Source organism: Micromesistius poutassou, assembly GCF_964030765.1.
Source record: "Micromesistius poutassou genome assembly, chromosome: 9".
In the NCBI taxonomy this organism is placed as follows: domain Eukaryota; kingdom Metazoa; phylum Chordata; class Actinopteri; order Gadiformes; family Gadidae; genus Micromesistius; species Micromesistius poutassou.
In genome coordinates, this window is record NC_140279.1 from 1,818,434 (window position 1) to 1,841,904 (window position 23,471).

Genomic DNA, 23,471 nt, shown 5'->3' on the forward strand with positions numbered 1-23,471 from the left:
ACATTCACACCCCGCTGAACAGGACCCAGTTCAGAACGTCCCCTTCATCCGGGCTGAAACTCGTTTCCGGACACCTGCCCGGTGTCCGGTACCCGGCCCCAGACAACAGTCTCAACCAATTAGCTTCAACCATTTGTAGACAGCATATGCATGTTTTTTTTCATATGTTGTTTTCTAAATGTTTTACTTCTGTGGCTGTCTTGTGGCTGTGTGTGTGTGTGTGTGTGTGTGTGTGTGTGTGTGTGTGTGTGTGTGTGTGTGTTTGTCTGTGTGTGTTTGTGTGTATGTGTGTGTGTGTGTGTGTGTGTTTGTCTGTGTGTGTGTTTGTGGCTGTGTGCGTGTGTGTAAAATTACCCACAGTCACGAAATAGTAAAGTAAAGTTAAGCAACAGACCAGATAGTGTGCTACATATTGGTAACACTTTAAAAACAACAGCATATTATTTCATAATAAAGACATATGAACAATAATGGTGAAATGATGAATGAATATGATCGTGCAGATAAAGGATTGCACACACAAAACAAAAGATATTTGAAGAATGTTTCAGTTCCTTACAAACGGAAAATGATCATTGTGAATGATCGATGTGAGTCCCTGACAATTTAGAGCGGAAAAACTGACGACTAACGACTATTTTGGCTCTGGCCTTGGTCCGGGACCCCGGCTCTGACAAGATGTAACCCTTTGTGTTCACAACAGATCACAGACATCTGTTTGGCCTTGATGGAGCACCTCCTACATTCTCAGTTGAGGCACAAAACATCTGATGTCTGACGTTTGACCTGCCCTTGGAATGAGACAGCCTTGGTGAGGTGCACCCCAACAACGACTGAGACAAGCACTTTATCCCTTTCCCTCCAAACCGTTTGGGTCTTGTTCCCAAAACAATATCCACATAACAAACCATTACTTGATAATCGATTGGCTATTGTGTCTTTCGTCCGATTCTGCTCAAGCCCCCAAGCGTTTACATTACATTAACCTCAAGCCATTTATTGGATGATTTGACCTGAAAGGACTCACAAGTGAGGCTGAGTACACAGTATGCAGTGTGGAGTACGCATCAATAATAACTAACAGAGCTGAAACAAAACTGGGAACAAAAAGGTGGAGCAAGGGCAAATAACAGAAGCCCTGCTCAAATAGATCATGTGTACAACCTCTTTTTGCTCTCTCATTCTCACACAAACACGCCAGTGCACACTCATACACTGCCAGAACACACTCACACACACACACACCAGCACGCAAACACCACGACACACACACGAACACACCAGCACACAAACATGGTCACACCAGCACGAAAACACACAAACACCAGCACACACACACGCAAACAAACACACACACACACACACACGCGCACACACACACAGAAACACACCCATGTACATAATCCATACAGTCCTTAGGAGCCTGCCTTGCTCAAGAAGAGGCCCTACACCTGCTGCATGGGGCCTCCTGGGAGTGAACTCTCCTACACCCCCGCCTGCCCTCGCCACACTACCTTTCCCTTCCACATACAGCACCACACGTTACCCTCTCCACCGCGGGGCCCCCGGGACACTTCCTGGAGGCCACAACCAGGCGTCGGCCCCGGGCCCCCGGCCGGCTCAGACCCCCGGCCACCTGGCCCCAGCAATTCATCTTTCCTCAACAGATTGTTATTATGCTGCTGGTCTTGTGCATCCTCCAGGCAAAACGAGGGGCCCCTCGTCTGAGGGGCCATGCACAGAGTGAGGCCCTGCACTGCACCGGGGGAGGGGCTGGTTTTAACCGTTGTTTGTTAAGGTGTATGGTTGCATGTATGGTTCATGTATGGTTTATAGGTTATTTCATGTGGGCAGCTGTCATTTAGGTTATTAAATATGATCATGTCATGTTTATCGTAACATATTTATCATTACAAAATGTAATCTGCTTATGAAACCTACGTCAATTCATAACATTAAAATGTATGTGTATTTAAGCAATAAAAAATATTTTTTGATTCTTTAATATCTGAAGGAAAGTAAAAAGTAAGAAAATCCAATGGGAATACCTGCTCATCAGAATTCATTCTGACTAAACAACCTACCTGCGAAAGGACGGATAGGCTGTCGCCTTTATCCATCCCGTGACGGTTGTTCAACCTGTCATTGCGACATGACCATCCGGCAGTCATCAATACACCCCCCACCCCCACACACAGACACATGGGGGTTAGGACGGGTGTATGGATGACTGCTGGATGTTCCATGCCCCCCCCCCCCCCGGCCTTGTCCTGCTGCCCCCGCTGGGAGATCCTGCCCCACTGAGAGGTGAAAGAGCCAAGTAGCAAGAAATGAAGCCTCTACCTGGGCTCTATACATCAGAGCCTGTGTAGGGAGCAGCAGGGAGGTTCCTCTGTCAGCGCTGCTCCTGCTGCCTGACTAATAGGCTGGAGGGTTCAGTGCATTAACCCACATGTTGACACCTGGCCGGGGACCCAGGGGAACAGAGAGGCAAGGGCAGGCCGCTCTGAATAACACATAGATGGGGTCTATCGGGTGCTATAGGCACGCACACATGCGCACACACATGCACACATGCACTTAAGTGCACGTACACGTTAGGACATGCTGCCGTACAGAGACAGTTTCAGGGTTTTTTTTATTCGTTTTTTTCTTTATGACATGACACGTATAGTAGGCTATACGTATATATCTGTATGGTTCTCACGCTCTTAAAGATGTCGCATCCAGATTTATCTATACACCTTTTTTGGTGTCAAACAGCTGTGTGTGTGTGTGGGAGTGGGAGTTTGTTTTGTGGACAGAGGAAGAGACACAGACACAACATAACCACAGACAGATACAGGCAGACACTCTCACTCTCAAACGTAAACCACACACACACACACACACACACACACACACACACACACACACACACACACACACACACACACACACACACACACACACACACACACACACACACACACACACACACACACACACACACACACACACACACACACACACACACACAGTGGGTGGGTTCAGAAGCGACAGTGTAACGGTAGAAACATAACAGAGACATGGACCAGAACACCTGTGCAGACAGGAGAGATCACACGATTAAGTTCACTGGTTCATCTGCCGCGGGCAAAGGCCACACACTCATCACACTCATTATTTTAATGGCCGTCCTTTAGACGTTTTTAAACCGCAATTCCCGCCTACGCAGCATTCGGGTCCTTTGTGTTTGAAGGGTGCTATAAATACACTAAACGGTATCTTATATTGTGTAATCAGAACACAGATTCCAAAAAAGCGGTTGGGTTTCTACCTTCCAAATATGACGCGACTTGTGTGCACTGTGCACGACATGACTCACCTGCAATGCACAACGGTGCTATTGGCCCTCCCATTATTAATAACGGAGAACCTTTACGACTTGGGTACAAATTCTTTACCCTCGTGTTACCCCGAGGCAAAGAAGCAAACGGAAAATAGAAGGAAAAAAAACCTCTTCCTTCATCTCTGTCGGCAGCCTAAATCCTTGAGTGTAAACACAGCCAAAAATTAAATTAAAAAGCTATGAGGAAAATGGAAGTTCTTGTATGTCTTAGAACTTGTATGCACCTTGCTGTTTAAAGGATTAGGCCTCTCTCTCTCACACACACACACACACACACCAAGGTTGGTGAATAATGGGACAAGTAAGACACAAGAGTGGTTAACTGGATGTATGATTATCTTAGTTGTTTATTAAAACAAGATATGCTCCTCCACGTTGCTTTTGTGAATAATGTGTTTTGAGCCAGCTTCCATAGGAATAGAGAACTGGACTGGGGGGGGGCTCATTCAAGTTGATCAGGTCAAAGGTCAGGGTGAAACGCCATCAATGAGCCTTCCACTCTCCATTCATAAAAAGAAAACACCTATGACTTCGTGGGAACTTAAAACGAACTTACTATTTTCAAACGTATGTTTTAGGGAAATTTAAAAACAAAAGCCCAACCAACTTGAGTTTGCTTTAGTGTCATGGCGGGCCTAAAGCAGCTGTGACGATATGAACGATGCCTGTACGGCTCCACCTCTGTCACACAACCTCAATTGGTCTCCGGGTGGCCTACATACCTTGGCTTCCGCCAGATAGAAATATCCCCCATAGATCCCGAAATACACAGCAGGCGAGCTGGGCCTCATAGCCCTGCTGCAAGCCGTGAGGTAGGGTGGCTGCAGGCGGAGGGGAGAAGGGGGAAGAAGGGAAGGGCCAGCACGGCGGAGCGGCAAGCCCGGGCAGGCCGCTCGGCAACCAACACCTCGGAATGGCCTCGGATGCAAACTCACAACACGGGCGGAGCATACCGAGGGGCTGGAGTTGAGCGCATTACACCCCCGTCCAAAAGGCCAAGCATAACTTGTACGTTTTGCTTTAGTGGCTTCCAAGGTGAACGCTAAAAGTTCAGACTTGTCAAAGCATAAACTGATGTATATGTTTTTCATCAAACTGATGGAAAAAAAAAATGGTCACGCCATATGCTGAGCGAGGTTCAACAGCTCTCTGCCTTTATTTAGTCAAACGCCTATCCTAGAATCGTTTTTAAATAGGTGGAAGGGTTCGTTGGGGTTATGTGCTGCTTTTCCAAAGTCTTGCCTGACACCATGTGGCGACGTATATATATTGCAGCGGCCAATAGTTGAACGACAGAGGGCGACAGAAGGCTTTCCATTTACAGGAAACTCCTAACTATTTGTGTAAGTGTAGACCGATAAATATATAATGTACTTCTTCAGATTGGCTGGGCGTAACCCCCATGATAAGTCAATAATCTATAATATCATCACACTTGCGTACCTTCATTACTGAAACTAAAAACATCACCAATACAGCTTTTAGCGAAACAAAGCCTTTCTGACTATCATTAGCTACTTCATGTAGAGATCAACAATATTGAAGACATGAGTCCTTTAACTGTCATAAATCAGACCCAATGACATCAATGTCGAGGCCATACTAGTCACACTCAAGTCCTTCAACAGTCTCGGACCTCGATGTGACCATTCCAGTTTCAACCTCTTATATCCAGACTGGAGTAGCAACTGAGACCCTGCACTTCCGGGGGTAATAATGGGGCATGTATTCATAACATGAAGCGATCAGCCAATGTGTCTGCACAGCGTTCTTCTTCAACCCAACAGTGGTCGCTGTGTGAAGGAGCATGCCTGTGCCGACTGAATGGCCTGGATGATGTATTCTCTTAATTAACAACTAAGGCAATTATGGCATAGTGTGCTGCGATTTAACACAATGCTTTAGCTCTCAAATGCCTTCCAAAGCATTGGTGCCGCTGCTGAAAATAATCCTTAGCAGGCCAGGCTGATAAGACTCTGTGTGTGTGTGTGTGTGTGTGTGTGTGTGTGTGTGTGTGTGTGTGTGTGTGTGTGTGTGTGTGTGTGTGTGTGTGTGTGTGTGTGTGTGTGTGTGTTGTTTTGTCACAAGAAATACAGACATTTGGAAGAACCAATTGCTGACCACGATTTTGAATGTACAATTGTTTTGAACGCAAACCGACGGAGACGTAGCCCCAGCCCCCATCAATGTGCTGCTCATTCGGTGTCATTGTCCTGCTCAAAAACAAGCAGACCCCACCCCACTGAGGAGTGAAGATGGTAAACTGGCCAGCCTCCAGGTCCACACACACACAGCACCCCTCATCTCAGCCGGGGGAAGATTCTGATGAAGAGGATCATGCTGATGAAGGTGAAGGAGACGAGGAAGAGCATGATCCACAGGAACCAGTTGACGGCCTTCTTGGTGTGCTGCTCCAGGCGCTCCGACTCCGTCTTCAGCTTCTCAAAGTTCACGTCGGCCTGCCGCATCGAGTGGCTTAGCGTCTGCAAGAGGGGGGAGCCGAGGGATAACACAGGCCACTTACTAACACGGATGACCAGCGCTGAGTTTCTTTATAACGCAAAAACATAACTATGCGATGAAGATAAGAGTGTATCAAACTAGATTTCTTGCAACATTAAGCGCACACAGAGCGCAAGTAAAACACAGCGGCACACAACCAGAGTTCCCCGTTGGCTCGGCGGCCCACCTGGTTGTCCTGCTTGATGATGTTCTGGGCGGCCATGGTGTTGTTCTTCAGGTTCCGGGCCAGGTGCAGCATGTCCTCGGCCAGCTTCTCCTGCAGCACGTGGTGGTGCTGCAGCACGGCGTCCAGCTCTGTGGCCGTCTGCCGCTCGTCCAGAGGCACGCCCCTGAGGACCACAGCAGGGACACAGGCCCCGTTAGCCAGCCGCCGCCCGCCGACGCCGGCGCTCTACAGACCAGGGCCGCAGAGTCGCTCGCCAGCTGCCGCAAAAAACCTCAAGACTCACTTGTTCAGAGCTCATCTAGACTCTGCATAGGCTCCTCCCTTATGCAGTTATACGTCCTGGCACTTAATATACTCACTTATTCAATGTTGTACGTCCTGGCACTTATTGTACGCACTTCTTGTATGTTGTACGTCTTTGCACCTTAACATTTTGATTGATAAGCGTCTTATCCTAGCTATCTTTGTTGTACACAGGGAATGGGTTCACCTGGGGATTGTTAGTGCTTGGCACTTGGTTCTATGAACATCCTTACTGTACCGACAGCGATACATTGTCGTTTCTCACATTTTATATTCTTTCCATCTCTAGTCCAACTGACAAGGTGTGTCTGTGTTTCATGTGTTGAGGAAGTGTTGGAAACTGACAAAGGATGCACTGTCAATGTCACACATATAAATTTACCTTATCTTTATCTAACAGCCTTTGACACATCCATAAACTTTAACTGTATTTGATAGACTTCTGTTTACCTTCTGTTTCGCAAATCCTGATTTGAGTTACCTAAGGAGATAAGATTAAAAAGGTTATAACATTTCAAGAAGGGATTTTTAAGTTGTCCTTTTTGAACAAGACCCGTTTTTCTTTTTTCACAAGGTTCTCACCTGTCCCTGACATGTCCTGTGAGAGGGGATTGGAAAAGAGGAAAACGTCATACTTTCAGAATGTTACACTAAGTAGATTTCAAAGTCAGCTTGGATTTAAAGTAAGCCAACCCCCTTACCGTGCCCAGCAGCTCATTCCTCATCTCTTCTGTACACCGGGCCTTTGTCTGCATGTGAACCGTCTTTGACGCAGGCGTTCTCTCATTGGCTATCGTGGGTGTTCGTCCCGGAGCAAGAAATTGATTGGCTAAAGCTTTCTCTGTTGTTGAAGACTGAAGGAAATAGGAGGGATCTTACTCTGCAGTTTTTTCTCTTTACTTTGATTAAATACAGCATTTCACCAGTTGAGAAAATTGCAATCAATACAACTGGAACGGTGTGTGATAGAGCAAGATTCATCTATACTGACCAGTTTCTCAGCATCCAGGATTCCCTTTAGGAAGTCTACCTTCCTTGTGTAATCTGTCAACACTTCTGGTGTAGGTTTGCTAGGGGAAAAATAGCTACAGTCTGTAATTACATACATTGTAAACGATTTTACATGATTCATGCATCCGTTTGGGACAATCGACCTTAATAAAATATAAAACTAACTTTACCTTGGGTTTTTCCTCAAAGCCACCAACATATCCTCCAGGGCACCAACATACTAAAATAGAAACAAAGCAAACCGTTATCATTGTTAAGTCTGTGTTTTGGGGTAGATCTAACGTTAAGGCATCTGGCAAGATAGCGTTCCTTAATGCGTCTCAAACCGATATACAGTATAACAATACAGCGAAAAAGGTAGCTCTGGATGTAAAGTTTAAACTAAAGAAGGACAAACACACGATTATTTTCTGCAATCTTAAATCAGAAAGGCCAGAGCTAAGAAGGAAGGAGCCACGTATGTCCCATCCCCGTCCGCGTATTACTATTACGGCAAAGACAGACGGTTTTACGTTTGTTTACACGATATGCAAGGGAGCGTACCTATGTTCCCCGGTCACGACAAACTCGCACGCTGACTCCTAACCCTAACCATAACCGTGACCCTAATATTCATGATTCTTCCGGATTCCGCCTACGAAAAACACATTCGCTCCCCGGTCACATACAAAGCGGGGAACATAGGACCCGGGGAACCAAGGGATGACCCCATATGCAATATGGGTTAGGTTATCATTTATAGTGCATGAACCTCCACAGCCAACGAACAGCGTTGTTTGTGTCCCTAGTGACTGACAGGTCCATGCTGCAGCAGCATCGGGTTCCCTGGCCTGATGCCCTGCCAGTGCAATGTGTTACACCGTCGTATGACTTGTCATATTTATACATGACGAGCTACAGAGGCAACTGGGCATTCACATTACATTAATAACGAATGTTTGTCATTTTGGGAATAAGTGAGTATCATAATACGGGGATATGTTTTACTATGAAATGTAATCAATAGTTTGTGCGGAGGGCAAACATAACAGGTACGATCTGTGGTCACTGGCGACGTGGCTCTCCGAGCGACTGGGCAACAGGAAAACGAAATACAAATCGAAAGATAGTGACAAACGGATCGACTGCTTACCTTTTCTAATCGCCACTCTGTCTCACCTCGTCTTTCAGCGGCTATAGATTCGCAGCGGGACAATAACCTGATAAAATTGATTTCTAGCCTAGACGAAGCCATGTTTAGAACTGACAGGCCGTCGCGGTATTTTTGACGTAACTACACGGGCGAGCAATGATGTCGTCACGCAACCGTTACGCTTTGAGGATTTCTAAGCGTCGTCTAATAAATTGGTTTTAAAAACTACAAAGCAAGTGTTTTAAAAAAAGGCATAAGAGTCAAATGTGACGCAGATTTAAAGATGATTTTTTAAAAATGTTTTAGTTTACTGTCGTCCTGTTGTAGTTGTATATTACTGTGTAGTAGTGAAGACTGCTAGCAGAATAACATTACACCCTGAAAACCATTATTTGTAACCCAATTACCTTAGGTGAGCATGTTGGCTAAAACAGATATTTGTAGGAATACCTTTTCTATATTCTAGCAGAATAACCCTGTATGCTAGTTGTATTTTAATATATAAAATTATATACAATTATTGGGAGTTTAATCAATGAAGAAGGGATACTTGATCACCAGAATATTTGTGCAATCTTTTCTATCTGTACGTCATAATAAATTATAATGACATGGGTTCTCAGAACTTATTTATATAAAAAAGTAACACACAACAGAGGTTATTACAAGCATCATTTACTATCTTGTCCCGTCAAATGGTAACACAACATCATACAGCTCCAATCACACCAAAACACATCGTCTTCTTATCCCACTCAAAACACGACACACGGACCAGACGGCATTCAACAGCCAAGAGAAACATTAGTCTTACAAATACAAACGAGGTATGCTTTTATTGTGCCACCTTGCTTCCACCCTGGAAGCCGGGTAACATACACACTTGTGTGGGTTCAGCCATATCTTTATGTGAGGAGGGGGAGCGGAGGAGGGAGGACTTGAGGGTGGCAGACATCGTGCCAGGGGGCTAACATTGTTACTGGGCGTCTGCTTTGAGCCCAAGGAAAAGAGGCGAGTGCTGCCCGTGGCCGTTTCCCTAAGCTGCGAGACGGTGGCTCCAGACGGCTCCCCAGCCGCGTTGTCGTTGTGTTACGCTGCGGATTTCAGAGAGTGGGGAGTGAATCTCCTCGGAGACTGCAGATGTCCTCGTAAGGCAGCAGGACATTCATAATCTGTGTGTGTGTGTGTGTGTGTGTGTGTGTGTGTGTGTGTGTGTGTGTGTGTGTGTGTGTGTGTGGGGAAAGACCCCCTCTCCCCGAAGAAAAAGGGTAACACAGCCCATTCCTCTCTCCCCCCCCGATCCATGCCATATAGGTAACGCGTAGAAACTGTTTTGCTTATATGCCGTTCAGTTACAGTACAAAATCAAGGCACTAGTCAACTTCTAAACAAGCACACTGGCTTAATGTGCTTATTGCGAAAACTACGAAATACATGAAAAAGGTGCAGTTATAGCCTGTAGGGTGTCCTTGAAATAGCACAGATGATGATGCGGGTAATGTGGGTAAAAATCTCAAGAAGAAAAAAAAAAAAAAAGGTTTTGTGTCCATAAGGTCCATCGTGAGACTATTATAAATCCAGCCTCTTCCAATCAGAGTCGATAACCACAATATATTAATAATGATACAAAAAGTGCTTGGCAACATTACGACCTGTTGTGTCAAAGTCTCAGGACGACAAGATTCTAAAAGGGTAACTCTTAAACTGGTTACCATGGCAACCTCTACTTAACGAGTCCGTTTTGCCTCTCTCTCTCTCTCTCTCCTGTCACATGGCGGTCCATCCACATAACCCATAAAGTCATCCTGTCGTCTCCTATCCGTGACGGTGTCCTATTGTGTGTTTCTCTATTGTAGTTCCTAGTGTCTTAACCGCTCTAGGGGGCTCTTCCTGCAGACGGACGTCGCTGCCGTCCCTCCACCGAGAGGCGGGGTCCTCCCTCCCCCGTCCGTCCGTCGACCGCGTCAGGCCTCGCTGCTCCCCGTGCAAGAGGGGTCCGGGTCGGAGAAGCGTCTTCTGCGCTGAGCAGCGGAGCCGTGAGTCTGCAGCGGCAGCGGGATGGATGTCGCCGCGGAGACGGAGGAGGAGGAGGAGGAGGGTCTGGAGGACGCGGGCGAAAACCTTGGGCAGTCGGCGCTGTCCACGTACATGGACTGGGTGACGTCCTTGCGCCGGCCGGGCTGATCCCTCGTCCTCCGCGGCGGCCTGGAGCCGCAGGCGGCCTGGGGGGAGGGGCCCGGGTCCAGGGACCCGGACTGAGCCAGCACGCCGTGGGGGAGCCTCACCGTGCTGGGGATGACTGGACTGCGCCGCATGAGCTGATGTCTGGAGGAGTTTGGAGAGGTGGGGGTGGAGGAGGAGGAGGAGGAGGAACAGGAGGAGCTGCCGGGGCTGAGGCCCTGCGGGGAGAGACGCAGTCCGCCGGGGGCCTTGGGTTGCGGGGAGAGGTCAGAGGGTCGGGGTCGGGTGACTTGCTTGGAGCTCCTCAGCAGGGCACAGCTCGGTCCTGGAGAGGAAGGGGAGGAGACGGGAGGGGGAAAGTCAGTCGAAGGGCGACAGCTTCTGGTCGTCTCTCTTCAGGTCACTGAGAGTCAGAGCTGCCGGTTTGAAAGAGTTAGTGTGCAAGGACGTTCATGCACCTCTGAAACACCAAGAAGAGGATAGTGTGGCAACCCGGCCTCGTCACAATCAACGTGATGCAGAGCACCTGAGGAGCCGGGAGGAAGCCTGCTTAAAAGGCAGGCTTCCACACCCATTCGGGGCTCTCTCTTGGCTGGAGTGGAAGGAGAGTCCAGCCGTCGTGGCTGTGCCACCCGATCATCTTTTAGTTCTTTTTACAAGAAAGACTTTAAGTTTGATTAAACGTGCCGTTGTGGCTTTAACATCGGAGATTGGTGTGCTGATTGATGCTTTCGGATGATTTGAAAACATGGTTGAAAACATAAGGTTCATGCAATGATCTTTTGATTGAACTTTTGTTTGGTTTGCAGATTTAAATGTTTATAAAAGATGAAGATGAGCGTGAGAGAAAGTGATAACATGCACCTTGCATGCGCATTATACAGGGCATGCACCAACTATTCGATGGGATCTTACAACTGATGAACTATGAAGATAGACACCAAGCAAGCAATCCATGCAAGAGATCTCTCACACACACACACACACACACACACACACACACACACACACACACACACACACACACACACACACACACACACACACACACACACACACACACACACACACACACACACACACACACACAGCGAGGGGGGGGGGGGGGGGGGTTGCAGTTCCTCCAACCTTCTTGGCTATAGCGCAGACGCCACCGCCACCACATCACCATCACTGGTCCAGACCTGCACCGCAACAGAAGACCCAGGCGTGTGGACAGGTCAGAAACCCACCGAGAGGAGGCAGCGGCCCAAGGGCACGTGGAGAGAGAGAGAGAAAGAGAGAGAGAAAGAGGGCGAGAGAGAGCACCTCAGTACTAACCTTCGGCCTCAGATCGCCGCTGGTCGTCCAGGAGGCTCTCGGAGCTGAGCGAGGCCTCAGAGTCCAGGTTCTCCTGGTCCGAGCCCGGCTGCTCCAGCTCCGGGAGGCGGCACGCCAGGTCGTCTCTGAGCGGGCCGAGGAGGGAGACGTTAACGAGAGGAGAGAGGAGAAGAGGGCAGACGTTCCACGGACCAGGGGGGCAGGAGTGGGAGAAATGGAAGGTTCCACGGACCAGGGGGGCAGGAGTGGGAGAAATGGAGGGAAAGAAGTTAAAGGGGCGGTGCTTCACCACCACATGTGAGGTTGATCTAGGTGGACACATATGATGCCAAGTGGTTGGACTTTTTAAGTGTTGAAACTCTGACGGCTCATCCGCCTCGTTCCTGGTGGGACAATAGGGTCTCTTTAGTCGTGTGATGGCTCTGCACTTCTATGGGGGTTAATAGTCTTCTTATTGTATTGTCTGTAGCTGTGTTTGTATAGTTGTGTATGCATGCTTGAGTGTGTGTTTATAAATGCATTCTTGTGAGTTGATGTGTAACGGTGTGTGTGTGTGTGTTTATAAATGCACAATTGTGAGTTGAGGTGTAATGGTGCGTTTGTGTGCGTGCGTGCGTGCGTGTGTGTTTAAAGAAGTAAACATACAGGGAAGGAAGTCTTGTTAAAGACAAGATATCGTACTTCTCTTGTTTGATGGACTTGATGCGCTCCACCAGGTTCTGCTCCGCCTCGGCGTCCGAGTCCAGGGGCTCGTTCTCAGGCACGGCGGTCAGGTCACAGCTGGGCTTCTCATGGAGCTGGAGGAGAAGGACGTTCTACATCACACCGGCACCACTCGCGTCACGGTGTCAGAGCTGGACAGAGCTCGACATGATGTTAGGTTGGTTGTTTTTGGGACCCACGGCTTAGATCGATGCCACATTGGTTGAGGGATCAAAAGGGAGTGAATGACTCATGCATCTACAACATGCCGTTCTGGCAGCCGCTCTGTAGAACACAGCAGGAGGGTGAGGTGGAAGGAGAGCGGAGGCCGGGAAGGAGGCTGAGAGATACAGGGGCGCGATGGAAACCGCTCAATAGAAACCACTAGAATGGATGACCGACTGTTTTAGTTTCGGGATTTATAGGCCTCCTGTGAGGGCACTGTGCTTTTTTAAAAGTTACTTCAAGAGGAAGGAACACCTTCTTTTGGGCTTCAAAAAACCCCATCTCCTCAAATATATTATTAACAGCAAAAAAAAAAATGGCCTCAATTTATTTGAGTGTCCTTTACTGGGATGCCTTGGAAGCCACTGTATTCTCAGAAATGGTTCGGCTCACAAAAGACCAAACCATTCAGAGCGTATCAGAACCTTTAGAACCCATAACCGACTACTCAAGAACGAGGCACACTGAAAGGCAAGGGCAATGAAAACAAAAACCAACCAACCAAATCAACAACCACACATGAGAACAGGGATTCATCTCATCACAGCAGAACGACCACCACACTCCACTCAGCACCATGCAGCGAACGACCGGTTAGTAAGAGAGGAACAATATCAGTGAATGAAGAGAGGGAGAGAGGGAGGGAGGGAGAGAGGTGGAGAGGTCACAGATCACCATAGGTCAACATGCCATGCAGAGCCGCATCAGCATGGTGCACGTGACACACTCACTACGACTACCACTACTACCAGGGCTACTCGGGACTAGTGCTGAATGATACATACCACCACTCCTTTGTAAGGAGCTGAGAACCTGAGAGGGAAATGCCAGTAGTGCTAAGGGGAGACAAGGAACATTTGCTGAACGTTACCCACAGAACACAAGGAACCTCACACTCAAACTGACATGGCAAAACACAACGTACATGGTAGAACTCTGATCGTAGAACTCTTGATTAGACTTGTTCCGATACCGATACCAGTATCAGAAATTCCTCAGATCCTGCCTAAAATGCAGTATTGGGTCTGCGTGCCGAACCGATATCATCACATGACTAGCTCATTGACTACACAGGCAAAGAACACCACAAACACTGCAGTGTTATGCTGCGTTCGTTAATGGTCGGAGGTGGAAAGTCGGAATGTGAATGGAAAACATAGATGCTGACGCTTAACTACAAGAATACAAATGTATTATTATAATTATAGCTTATAAATGTAAATGATCTAGTTCTGAAAAAGAAAATTGTCGACAGTAAGTGAACTGACTATACATTGCTGTCATTGTAAGAAAACCCTTCAAGAACAAGTGCTATTAGTAGTTACAAGGCTAGACGCTGTATTCAGTACATACTCTTATCGGCTGATGCTCAAGTTCAGGAATCGGAATCAGGAAGGAAAAAGATGGTATCAGAACATTTCTACTCTTGACACTTGGGATCAAAATTCCCGACCCTGTCTAGCAGAGGTGCAGGACGAACAGGCCGTGATGGCACATCAGTGGTGAGGGGTGTGTGCTCAGACCGTACCAGGATGGCGGGGTCGGTCTCTGGAGCCGGGGGGCCGGGCCTCACCGTGTTCTGCCTCTTGAGCTTGAGCTGGTTGACGGCCAGAGTCTCGGCGTACTCCAGCTGCTCGATCTCCTCCATCTTCTCGTTGTAGCTTCTGATCTGCTCGTTGATCACCAGCTCCACGCACCTGAGGCGCGGGACGGCGTACGCGCACGTGCAGAGAGAGGGAAGACGGAAAACGAGACGTTGAATCCAATGAATTGACGATTTAACCTCAGGGATCAATCTAATAGATAATTGGATCAACGGTTAATCCGTGATTTGTATGGTTCTGGGTCTTCTCCAGTGAAGGGCTGCGGTGGGCCGGGTTGAGGGGGCTTACGTGGTGGTCTTGGCCACGTCCCTCATGCTCATCAGGGGGTCTGCGCTGTCGGGGCAGCGCAGGATGCAGGGAGCGAACACGATGGCCAGGGAGTTGGGAGACATGCGGTTGTGAGGCTCCTCCTTGGACACCCTGCCGAGCACAGACAAAACATGGGGTTAAAGTTTGTTTCTACAAAAAATATATGCTTATATATAAGCATATATCTTATAATATATAATATATAATATATATAATATATCTTATTTATTCTAAGTTCATTTACATTTAGGGAATTTAGCAGACGCTTTCATCCAAAGCGACTTACAATAAGTATATCTGTCAGAAGAAAGAGAAAAGATATACATTGCTGTCGGTACAGTAAGGATGTTCATAGAGCCAAGCACTAACAATTGTTAGGTTAACCCCTTCCCCGTATACAACAAAGATAGCTAGGATAAGATGCTACACAATGCTAAGTACTGTTTTTAAGTGCAAGAACGTACAACATACAATAAGTGTGTACATTAAGTGCCAGGACGTACACCATACAATATGTGTAAGACGGATGTGGGAGGGGGGGGGGGGAGTTTTGACTTGGATTTTTCTATGTGTTAGTGACACAAATAAAAAAGATTATTCTTAATGTTGGATTATTATTCCGACATTCTCACAGGTCACTATCTTGACGTTTGATGGATTATTGTTGCCGCCTTCACAGTGGTCATCTAGTCAAAGGTTTACCTGACAAGATGGAAGATGAGTCTCTCCAAGGTCTGGAAGTTGGCTGTCGGGAGCTCCTCTAGCACTTTGTAGATGGCATGAAGCTGTTCCTGTTTCTCTGGTAGCTCTACGCCCGGGCAAACACACACACACACACACACCATAAGCCACTTGGTACAAACTGGAACCTTTCTGCCTCTCTAAAATATAGCCTAGATAATATAAACTGGACAGATTGTATATTTCTACGAATAACAAACCTAGAAAAATGTGTCAGGACACTTGTCTTTGCTCAGCTGTGTCTATAATTAAAAAAAAATCTGTAGATTTGTAATTCCATTTTTTTAAAATTGTTAATTTATACTAATTTTCCACATCAGCCTCATCAGTCATGTTGAAAAGCTGCAGAGCTTCCATTCTTTGTTCTTTCCGTTGCTCAACGGCGCCCCTTAGTGGTGACTTTATGCGTTTCGTTTTGCTTTTGCCTTGAACTTCTTGAACTCCTGTGTCAATAGCATGGCCCTCCTTACCGATGGCCCTCAGGAAGTCGTTGTAATGGATGAAGGTGAGGAGGGGGTCGGGGAGCTCCCGGAGCCACTGCTTCACCAGGCCCGTCACCGTGTGGATGGGGTATTCATCCAGACACACCAGGTGGGGGTCTACAGCCCGGACAACAACACAAACACACCGGGTCAGAGCCCACCCGCCAAATACATCTGTGAAATACCCCATTGTATTTCTTCTTGATTATTATCTCACATTTCATAACTAGACGAGATGCGCTGTTTAATTACACTCAAAGAGGGGACACACACACACACACACACACACACACACACACACACACACACACACACACACACACACACACACACACACACACACACACACACACACACACACACACACACACACACACACACACCTGTGTCGAGGCGCTGGTGCAGCTCTTTGATGCGGTTGGCCGAGCCCGACTTGCGGTAGATGCCCTCCGTGTACAGGCCGTGCATCTCCACGTGCTCCAGCATCATCTCCATCACCATGGGAACAGGGTTCTTGTCGCTGATCAGGCGACACACCCGCACCCCAAAGTGCTGCCCGCCCCACTCGTCGTCGCTCTGTGGATGAGACAGACCGCACTAGCCGATCAACAAGCCGTCATCTCTCCATATTAGTAATAACAATAACATCCAACATATCCATACAAAATATGAATTCAAATATGATTTTAAAAATGTAATAATGAAGCTCCCCGTGACCAAATGTGTCCAACATACAACACATAACTGTCTCTTATTCTCTAAAATTATATTATGATTTTTAGAGCATGTTACTACTTAATAACCCGTCAAGACACTGTTTTAAAACCTTCTCCCTTGAGGAGATCGAGGCTGGTCCTCGCTCCATGCGGTGGTCCAGTACCAGACTGGTGTGAACCAGTCTGCCTGCCGACGGGAGCCCTACCTTTTTGGCGCAGAAGGTGGAGCAGTCGGTCACGATCTTGCAGAGGCACTTCTTGTGGCACACCATTTTGCAATCTGAAAAAAAAACATCAAGATATAACAAAAAAAATAAGTTTGCAGAACAAGGAACAAAAATAGCAGTTTTTAAATCGAGGAACACTGAACGAAATGAATTGGTTAATTGTTCAGCGTTTAGAGGGAAATGTGACAAAGCAATTGACCCGTGTACGTGTGGCCGAGGGTTCAATACTCACAGCTACACATGTAGGCCTTCTCCATGCCCCAGATGTAGGAGGTACACTGGTCACATGACTGCATGATGTTGACCTGATAGGTGCTGAACATGTGGTCCAGGGGGCTGTCCATCTAACACGACGGGGACAGAAGTCTGTCAGCGATCGTCTACGGTACGTTTACAATGGGATTCAATCAGAAGAAAAAGGAAATGCATTCACACCAAACTGAATACTTACACTTTTGTCCTTTTTCCGGCGTTTCTTCCTGGCTTTAGCAGGCTGAAATACAGAGAGGGGGTGGATGTCAATTCAGCCCCTGAGCCTACAGCTCACCGCCAGTTTGAGTTAAGGCTCAATTGTGCCTTTTAAATCCCCAAATATATAGCTGTAACTTCTACTCTTCTGTTACCATGGTGCTCGTCAATTACATTTCAACAGAGGGGCCACAGTGTATGAAAAATAAGAATCAGGATAGTTGTAGTTTTCATCATTAAAAAGGGTGATATTAAATGACCATAGTTATAGCATGTTATTTGTGGCACCAGCGATAAGTCCCAGACAACCCAGGGGTAATATGCTCACCTTGACAGGCTCCTCCTCCTTCTTCATCTCCCCCCTGATGAAGCCGTCCAGCACCGACTGGAACAGGTTCACCACCAGCTGCACCTCCCCCTTCTGACTCTCCCCCGCCAGGTGGATGACCTTGGCCTGGTAGCCCTTCATCAGGTCTTTGTAGCCGATGGTGAGCTTCTGCTCCAGGTGAGGAGGCGGAGGAGAGAGAAGAGAAGAGACGGAGGTGGATCATGAGGGGGAGGCATCTCATGCTTTCAAATTCAGTTTCCTCTACAAGTGCATTGGCACTTTGAAGGAGATATATACACATATCCTGTTCCGTTGTACATATGAAAGCCACTATATTAGATGTGAAATGCAACAGAGGCACAAATCTGACCCGTTACAGTTACAGCTTGGTCTTTATCGTAGAGTGACCAATAAGATGTAAAAGACGAACGGTGTGTTAGGCGCGTGTGCGAGTTAATGGGTGAGAGCATGTGAACTCACCGTGAGCGAGTACATGGCCAATATGTTCTTCCTGAATTCCATGGTTGCCGTGACGAAGATGGCTTCTGTGGCTGACAGCTGTTTTCCTCTGGAGCGGAAATCATTCACCTGCAAACACAAAGTCGAGCAGAAGGTCCATCAATGCACTGAGGGCATACAGAGTTTCCACAGAGCTCCAAAAAAAATGATGCATGGGGAAAAAAAGAACGAGACAATCCATATTAAATAATTGAATCTTTTCATGGATTCATAAATAATGAAACTTAATTAAACTATATTTAGTTAAAAATATGGCAGCTAAAGACCTTAATAAAGAGCCATTTATTTGAAAAGAGAGGAATATGGACAGCAAGATCCAGCTGAGCAAAAGATAACCAATCATCCAAATAATTAACCGTGTGTGCGTGTGTCTGTGTGCGTGTGTGTGCGCGCGCGTCTGTGTGCGCGCGCGCGTGTGTCTGCGTGCGTGCGTGTGTGTGTGTGTGTGTGTGTGTGTGTGTCTGTGGCTGACTAGCTCACCTGGTTGCCTAGGAACTCGTCCAGGTGCCGGAGCTCGTTGGCGTTGGTGATCTCGCGGTCCAGCGAGGCGTTCCACTGCTCCGAGACCCTCGTCGCGCGGCTGATCTTGATGGTGGGGTTGCGGCTCAGGCCTTTCCCCGCCGAGTCCGAGTGGGGGCGGGACGACTGGCCGGCCGCCGGGGCTTCGGACGCACACGTGAGACACGCAGCGTCACGGTCACATTCAGCAGACGCTTTTATCCAAAAGCCACTCACAATAAGTAACATTCGTCGGAAGCAAAGAGAACCGCTATATCACTGTCGGTACAGTGAGGATGTTCATAGAACTAAGGGCCAAGCACTCACAATCGCTAGGTTAACCCATTCACTGTAAAGAACAAAGACAGCTAGGATAAGATGCTACACAATGCTAAGTACTGATTTTAATGCGCCAGGACATACAGCATACAATAAGTGTGTAAGAGGGTTGTGTGTGTGGGGGTGGGGGGAATGGGGGGGGGACGACTCTGAACAAGTGAGTCTTGAGTCTTTTGCGGGAGCTGGTGAGCGACTCTGCGGTCCCAACATCGGCAGGGATGCTGGTTCCACCACGGCGGTGCCTGCCGTCACCGTGCATCTACGACCGATTGTTTCGAATGACCCCCCTGGAATCATCCATCTGGTCTTTAACCTCCAGAGCCCAATCTGTCTGTACTTCCTGGGGGAGCAGCGGCTTCTAATTATCGTTCTATTATTCTGTGACTGTGGAGCGTGACCCCCGCGCCGGCCATCGTTTACTCAGAAAGCAAACAAGTGTGATCAGGCAAGGCCTTGGAACAACATTAGCACACCTGTGTTTTGCTTTCCATTTCTCCCTCTCCAGGAAGTGTAGTTGATTTGGGCTTCAGCGACCAATGCGTGTAAGTCCCCCCTAACTGCAGTGCAGACCCCCCCCCCCGCTGTGTGTTTGAGGTAGTGCTGGGGGGCTGAATCGTGCTTCACACTGCTCATTCTAAAACACACACAGAGTCCCGTGAACTTAACAGGGACCGTAAATGCCCCCCCCCCTGACTACCAGACGCTAATCCCCTCGAGTCGTCTCCTAGAGACGCAAGCATCTCATTTGCTCGGCCACTAAATGTAGCCTGGGACGGATGCGCCGCTGGTTCAATTACCTTCCTTTCCAGCAGACTTGTCATTGAGGGCCTGGGCCATGGTTAAGTCTGCGTCGTCCGGAGTCTGGGCCTCTTTGTGGGGCCGCTTCTTCAAGATCATCCTCAGGAAACCCGTTGACCTGGGACACAGAACCACCATGTATGACAAGAGCTGGGCATGTGCCACCATTCAGAAGGCAAACCTGAATATCGTTTCAAACCTGCGGCTTGACCAGGTAATTATAACGGATCAGTTCTTAAAGTCAAAAGTGATTATAGTCTGAATGTAACGAGGCAATCGTTTGAATTACCTATCAAACACATAAGACTGAAATACTACTAACCCTAAGCCAAATAAGCACTCTCTATCTTAGCATACCTCGCATTTTTCCCTTGACACCCGTTGGATACAATCAGAAAGAAATGACTTGGCCAGCACAACCGCCACATACCCAAACTAATCCCCCGAAAGTGTTGTCATAGCAACCGGAGATGACAACACAAACAATAATTCAGAAGACTATCTATCCGCCGTAACCCCTCCCATCCCTCCATCGCCCCCCCCCCCCCCCCCCCCCCCCCCGTCTGGTGATCTGGCCCTGGGAGGACCTCAAGCCTTTGGGCAGACGCCAACCCCATCAGAGGCCGTTCAATAATCTGGAATTTCCGCGTTCATGTCTGCACTGATTTTGCCCATTAGAGGCTCGTCTGCGTCTCTATATATGGTGGGGTTGTGTAGCGTGTGGAGGCATCGCCACATGAGGGAGCCAGGGATGTAGGTTTGATCTGGAGAAAACCGGCTCAAATCAGTGTTTGTACTTGTAGCTAAAACTATGATTTTGAGATCATACCGCGGTTATATCGAAATAAGATATCGGAGCTCCGAAACATGTTATCTTTGTACATCACCCCTTTAATATAATTCTTTAAACCTATTAGTTGAATATATGAAGTATATTTATGAATATACGATACTCCTTTATACCCGTTATTTTTGTAAATTAAACAGAACATGACCATTGGTTCAACAAGTTCTTTGTAGTCTGGTTATTGAATGTAACAAGGACAATAAACATAGATTATAAACTCTGTCCCACATGTCCTGAATGCACGTCACCGTGTAGCATGCAAACCAAGATCCTAATAGAGGAACAAAGTTGAATTGAATGGCTACTTTTCAGGCGTCGAGGGGACCATCTGGGGGGAGTCGTGGCGACTGGCTGCGTCCTGGCTCTTCCTTCTGAAGGAGCTGCTCTTTGAGCCATCAGAATGGCTCTCTGAGGGGCTCAACACCTGCAGAGCAAAGAGCACACACACACACACACACACACACACACACACACACACACACACACACACACACACACACACACACACACACACACACACACACACACACACACACACACACACACACACACACACACGGTAAATGGACTGCATTTATACTGCGCTTTTCTAACCAGTGGCGATTCAAAGCGCTATACAATATTGTCGAACATTCACCCATTCATGCACACATTCACCCACCGACGGCTAGTGTCAACCATGCATCCAGGCGGGCAACAGCCAGCTCGTCGGGAGCAGTTAGGGTAAGGTGTCTCGCTCAGAGAGATCTCGACACTCGGCTAGGAGGAGCTAGGGGATGGAACTAGCATCCTTTCGGTTACCAGCCAACCCGCTCTACCTCCTGAGCCGCATGCCGCCCTGATGCCTAATGATCTACATGAGTGGATCGATAGATGTCGGTACCTCTCTGTGTGATAAGGCTCCGGCCCCGTCAGACCCTGTAGACAAGCCGTCTAGCGATGTGGACGTCATTCGAGCCCTGCAGAGAATCAGAGAGTTCAAGGTCAGACACGGGACACAAGGATGACATTGGCGTCAGAGCTTGACCACGGAGGATATTACATGAGAAAGATGATGCCAGTGCAGAGTCTGAGCAACGTGTCTAATATTATAACTGTAGTATGTATCTGCATTAAAGTTATGCAAAGCACAGGCCATTGCTCAAACCGGTTTGATACACAGGTATAGTTGTATTTATTGCTATTGCAGTGTAGAAGATCCATATAGCTTGTTCCCCCTTTAGTGTGTGAGAGTATATAGAGAGAGTATATATAATCAGTTTGTAAAACAGACAAGACAAACAGCATCAGACACCGAGCTGCGACGACAAGGCACCGCGTGGACGTACTGTGCATGGATCTGTCTCTTGTGCTGAGCGCCGTCGGGCAGTGGGGGCGACCCTCCCTCGCTCTTCCTTCCGGCCCTCCACTTGTCCGGCTTCTCCTTCAGGGCCCCCGGCCGCCGCTGGAGGCTGGGCAGCCCGGAGGCCTCGTCGTGGCCGTTGCGCTCCGCCCCGGCGTCCCCGGAGGGACGCAGGGCGAGGCTGGACGGGCGGACGGGGCCCGTCGCGACCGGAGCCTCCTTCTTCTCCCCTTTGTCATCCTTCACCTTCCAGTGCACGAAGGGGTACTGGTCGAGCTCCTTGCTCTCGGCCCCGTCTTTCAGCCCGGTCAAGGCCTCTTGACCTTTGCCCTTTGTCCGAGGGGACGACTTCGGCGGGGCCTCGTCCTTGCCGGCGGCGGGCGTGGAGGAGGAGGCGGCGCGCTCTGACTCGCGCTGGTTGTGCTCCAGGCCTCTGCGTCGCCGCTGCTCCCTCTTCTCCTGGCTCTTGGACGACTGGCCCTTGTGGAGAGCCGGGGGCCGCCCCTTGCTCTGCTCCTCCTCCGCCTGCGGGGCCGCGCGGGCCGTGCCGGATGCGGGTCGGGTACCGGGTGTGACGTCCTCCGTGGGTTCTGGGGCCCCGACTAGTGAATGGCTCTCCACGTCCACGTCCACATCCTCCTCCTCCTCCTCCTCGTCCTGCTGAGAGCCAGCCTCAGCCAGGGCACCGTTGGTCTCCACGTAGGACCTGGGGGACGAAGGCTCACCGCTGTCTTCATCCTCCCCGAGACCTTCGTCCTCGTCCTCCGGCTCTCCCTCCTTGCCCGCCTCCCCGGACGGCTGTGGGCCGGAGGCCGCGCCTTGGATCTCCTCTTCGGGCAGGAGAAACTTCTCCGCTGCTTGGCTCTCATCCAAAGTCTCCTCCATCACCAGCTCGATGTCCGGGTGCTCCCTGGTCCGGGGCTCGGCCTCCAGGCCGTCTGCCGGCTTCAGCGGAGCGGCCTCCACTTCCTCAGCCTTCTCCTTCGCTAGTCTCTCCTCTTCCTCCCTCTTTTGCTTCTCGACCTCTTCGGCCTCTCTCGCCAGTCGGGCGTCCTCAGTCTCCTTTGCTAGCCGAACTGCCGCCTCCTCCTCTGCTCTCCTTCTGGCCTCCTCCTCCTCCTCCTCTGCTCTCCTCCTGGCCTCCTCCGCTTTCCTCCTGGCCTCTTCCTCCTCTGCCCTGCGCTTCGCCTCCTCTTCCTCTGCCCTCCTCCGAGCCGCCTCCTCTTCCTGCCTTTTCTCCTCACGGATGGAATTGCATCTGATAAAACCATACAGATAAAAGACTTTAGACAAACATCT

The 23,471-nt window shown here is 48.7% G+C and overlaps 2 protein-coding genes across 11 annotated transcripts in view; both read right to left on the reverse strand.

Moving 5' to 3' along the window:
* Positions 1–4,523: 4,523 nt before the first annotated feature.
* use1 (unconventional SNARE in the ER 1 homolog) lies at positions 4,524–8,659 on the reverse strand. Of its 2 annotated transcripts, XM_084473126.1 has the most exons (8): positions 8,527–8,659; positions 7,565–7,614; positions 7,375–7,453; positions 7,085–7,237; positions 6,966–6,981; positions 6,834–6,864; positions 6,081–6,243; positions 4,524–5,874 (listed from the first exon to the last, which is right to left on the reverse strand). In XM_084473126.1, exons 1-8 carry the CDS (start codon positions 8,626–8,628, stop codon positions 5,692–5,694), a joined length of 777 nt encoding a protein of 258 aa, XP_084329252.1. In that variant the 5' UTR covers positions 8,629–8,659; the 3' UTR covers positions 4,524–5,691. The 2 variants fall into 2 exon arrangements, with proteins under 2 accessions (XP_084329252.1, XP_084329253.1); XM_084473127.1 differs by lacking the exons at positions 6,834–6,864; positions 6,966–6,981 and having other exon boundaries at positions 6,081–6,305.
* Positions 8,660–9,191: 532 nt separating this feature from the next.
* LOC311353271 (myosin IXB) overlaps positions 9,192–23,471 on the reverse strand; it is a 60,230-nt gene continuing 45,950 nt past the window's right edge. For 5 of the 9 annotated variants that reach the window (XM_084473121.1, XM_084473118.1, XM_084473120.1 and 2 more), the window contains 19 exons: positions 22,159–23,430; positions 21,714–21,789; positions 21,136–21,254; positions 19,983–20,101; positions 18,829–19,010; positions 18,310–18,417; positions 17,830–17,997; positions 17,485–17,526; positions 17,266–17,377; positions 17,013–17,086; positions 16,474–16,666; positions 16,079–16,207; positions 15,570–15,675; positions 14,847–14,978; positions 14,483–14,651; positions 13,740–13,790; positions 12,709–12,824; positions 12,028–12,152; positions 9,192–11,032 (listed from right to left, as the gene is read on the reverse strand). In XM_084473121.1, coding sequence (XP_084329247.1) covers positions 10,491–11,032; positions 12,028–12,152; positions 12,709–12,824; positions 13,740–13,790; positions 14,483–14,651; positions 14,847–14,978; positions 15,570–15,675; positions 16,079–16,207; positions 16,474–16,666; positions 17,013–17,086; positions 17,266–17,377; positions 17,485–17,526; positions 17,830–17,997; positions 18,310–18,417; positions 18,829–19,010; positions 19,983–20,101; positions 21,136–21,254; positions 21,714–21,789; positions 22,159–23,430 — 3,835 coding nt within the window. In that variant the 3' untranslated portion in view covers positions 9,192–10,490. Of the gene's footprint in view, positions 11,033–11,835; positions 11,892–12,027; positions 12,153–12,708; positions 12,825–13,739; positions 13,791–14,482; positions 14,652–14,846; positions 14,979–15,569; positions 15,676–16,078; positions 16,208–16,473; positions 16,667–17,012; positions 17,087–17,265; positions 17,378–17,484; positions 17,527–17,829; positions 17,998–18,309; positions 18,418–18,828; positions 19,011–19,982; positions 20,102–21,135; positions 21,255–21,713; positions 21,790–22,158; positions 23,431–23,471 lie in introns of all 9 variants that reach the window. The other 4 variants (XM_084473122.1, XM_084473116.1, XM_084473119.1 and 1 more) reach the window with 4 other exon arrangements.

Coding starts and splice junctions, on each gene's coding strand:
- use1 (XM_084473127.1), bottom strand. CDS start 8,628: ATGGCTTCGTCTAGGCTAGAAATCAATTTTATCAGGTTATTGTCCCGC. Junction 7,615..8,526: donor CAGAGTGGCGATTAGAAAAG/GTAAGCAGTCGA, acceptor TTTCTATTTTAG/TATGTTGGTGCCCTGGAGGA. Junction 5,875..6,080: donor TCATCAAGCAGGACAACCAG/GTGGGCCGCCGA, acceptor CCCCTCTTGCAG/ACGCTAAGCCACTCGATGCG.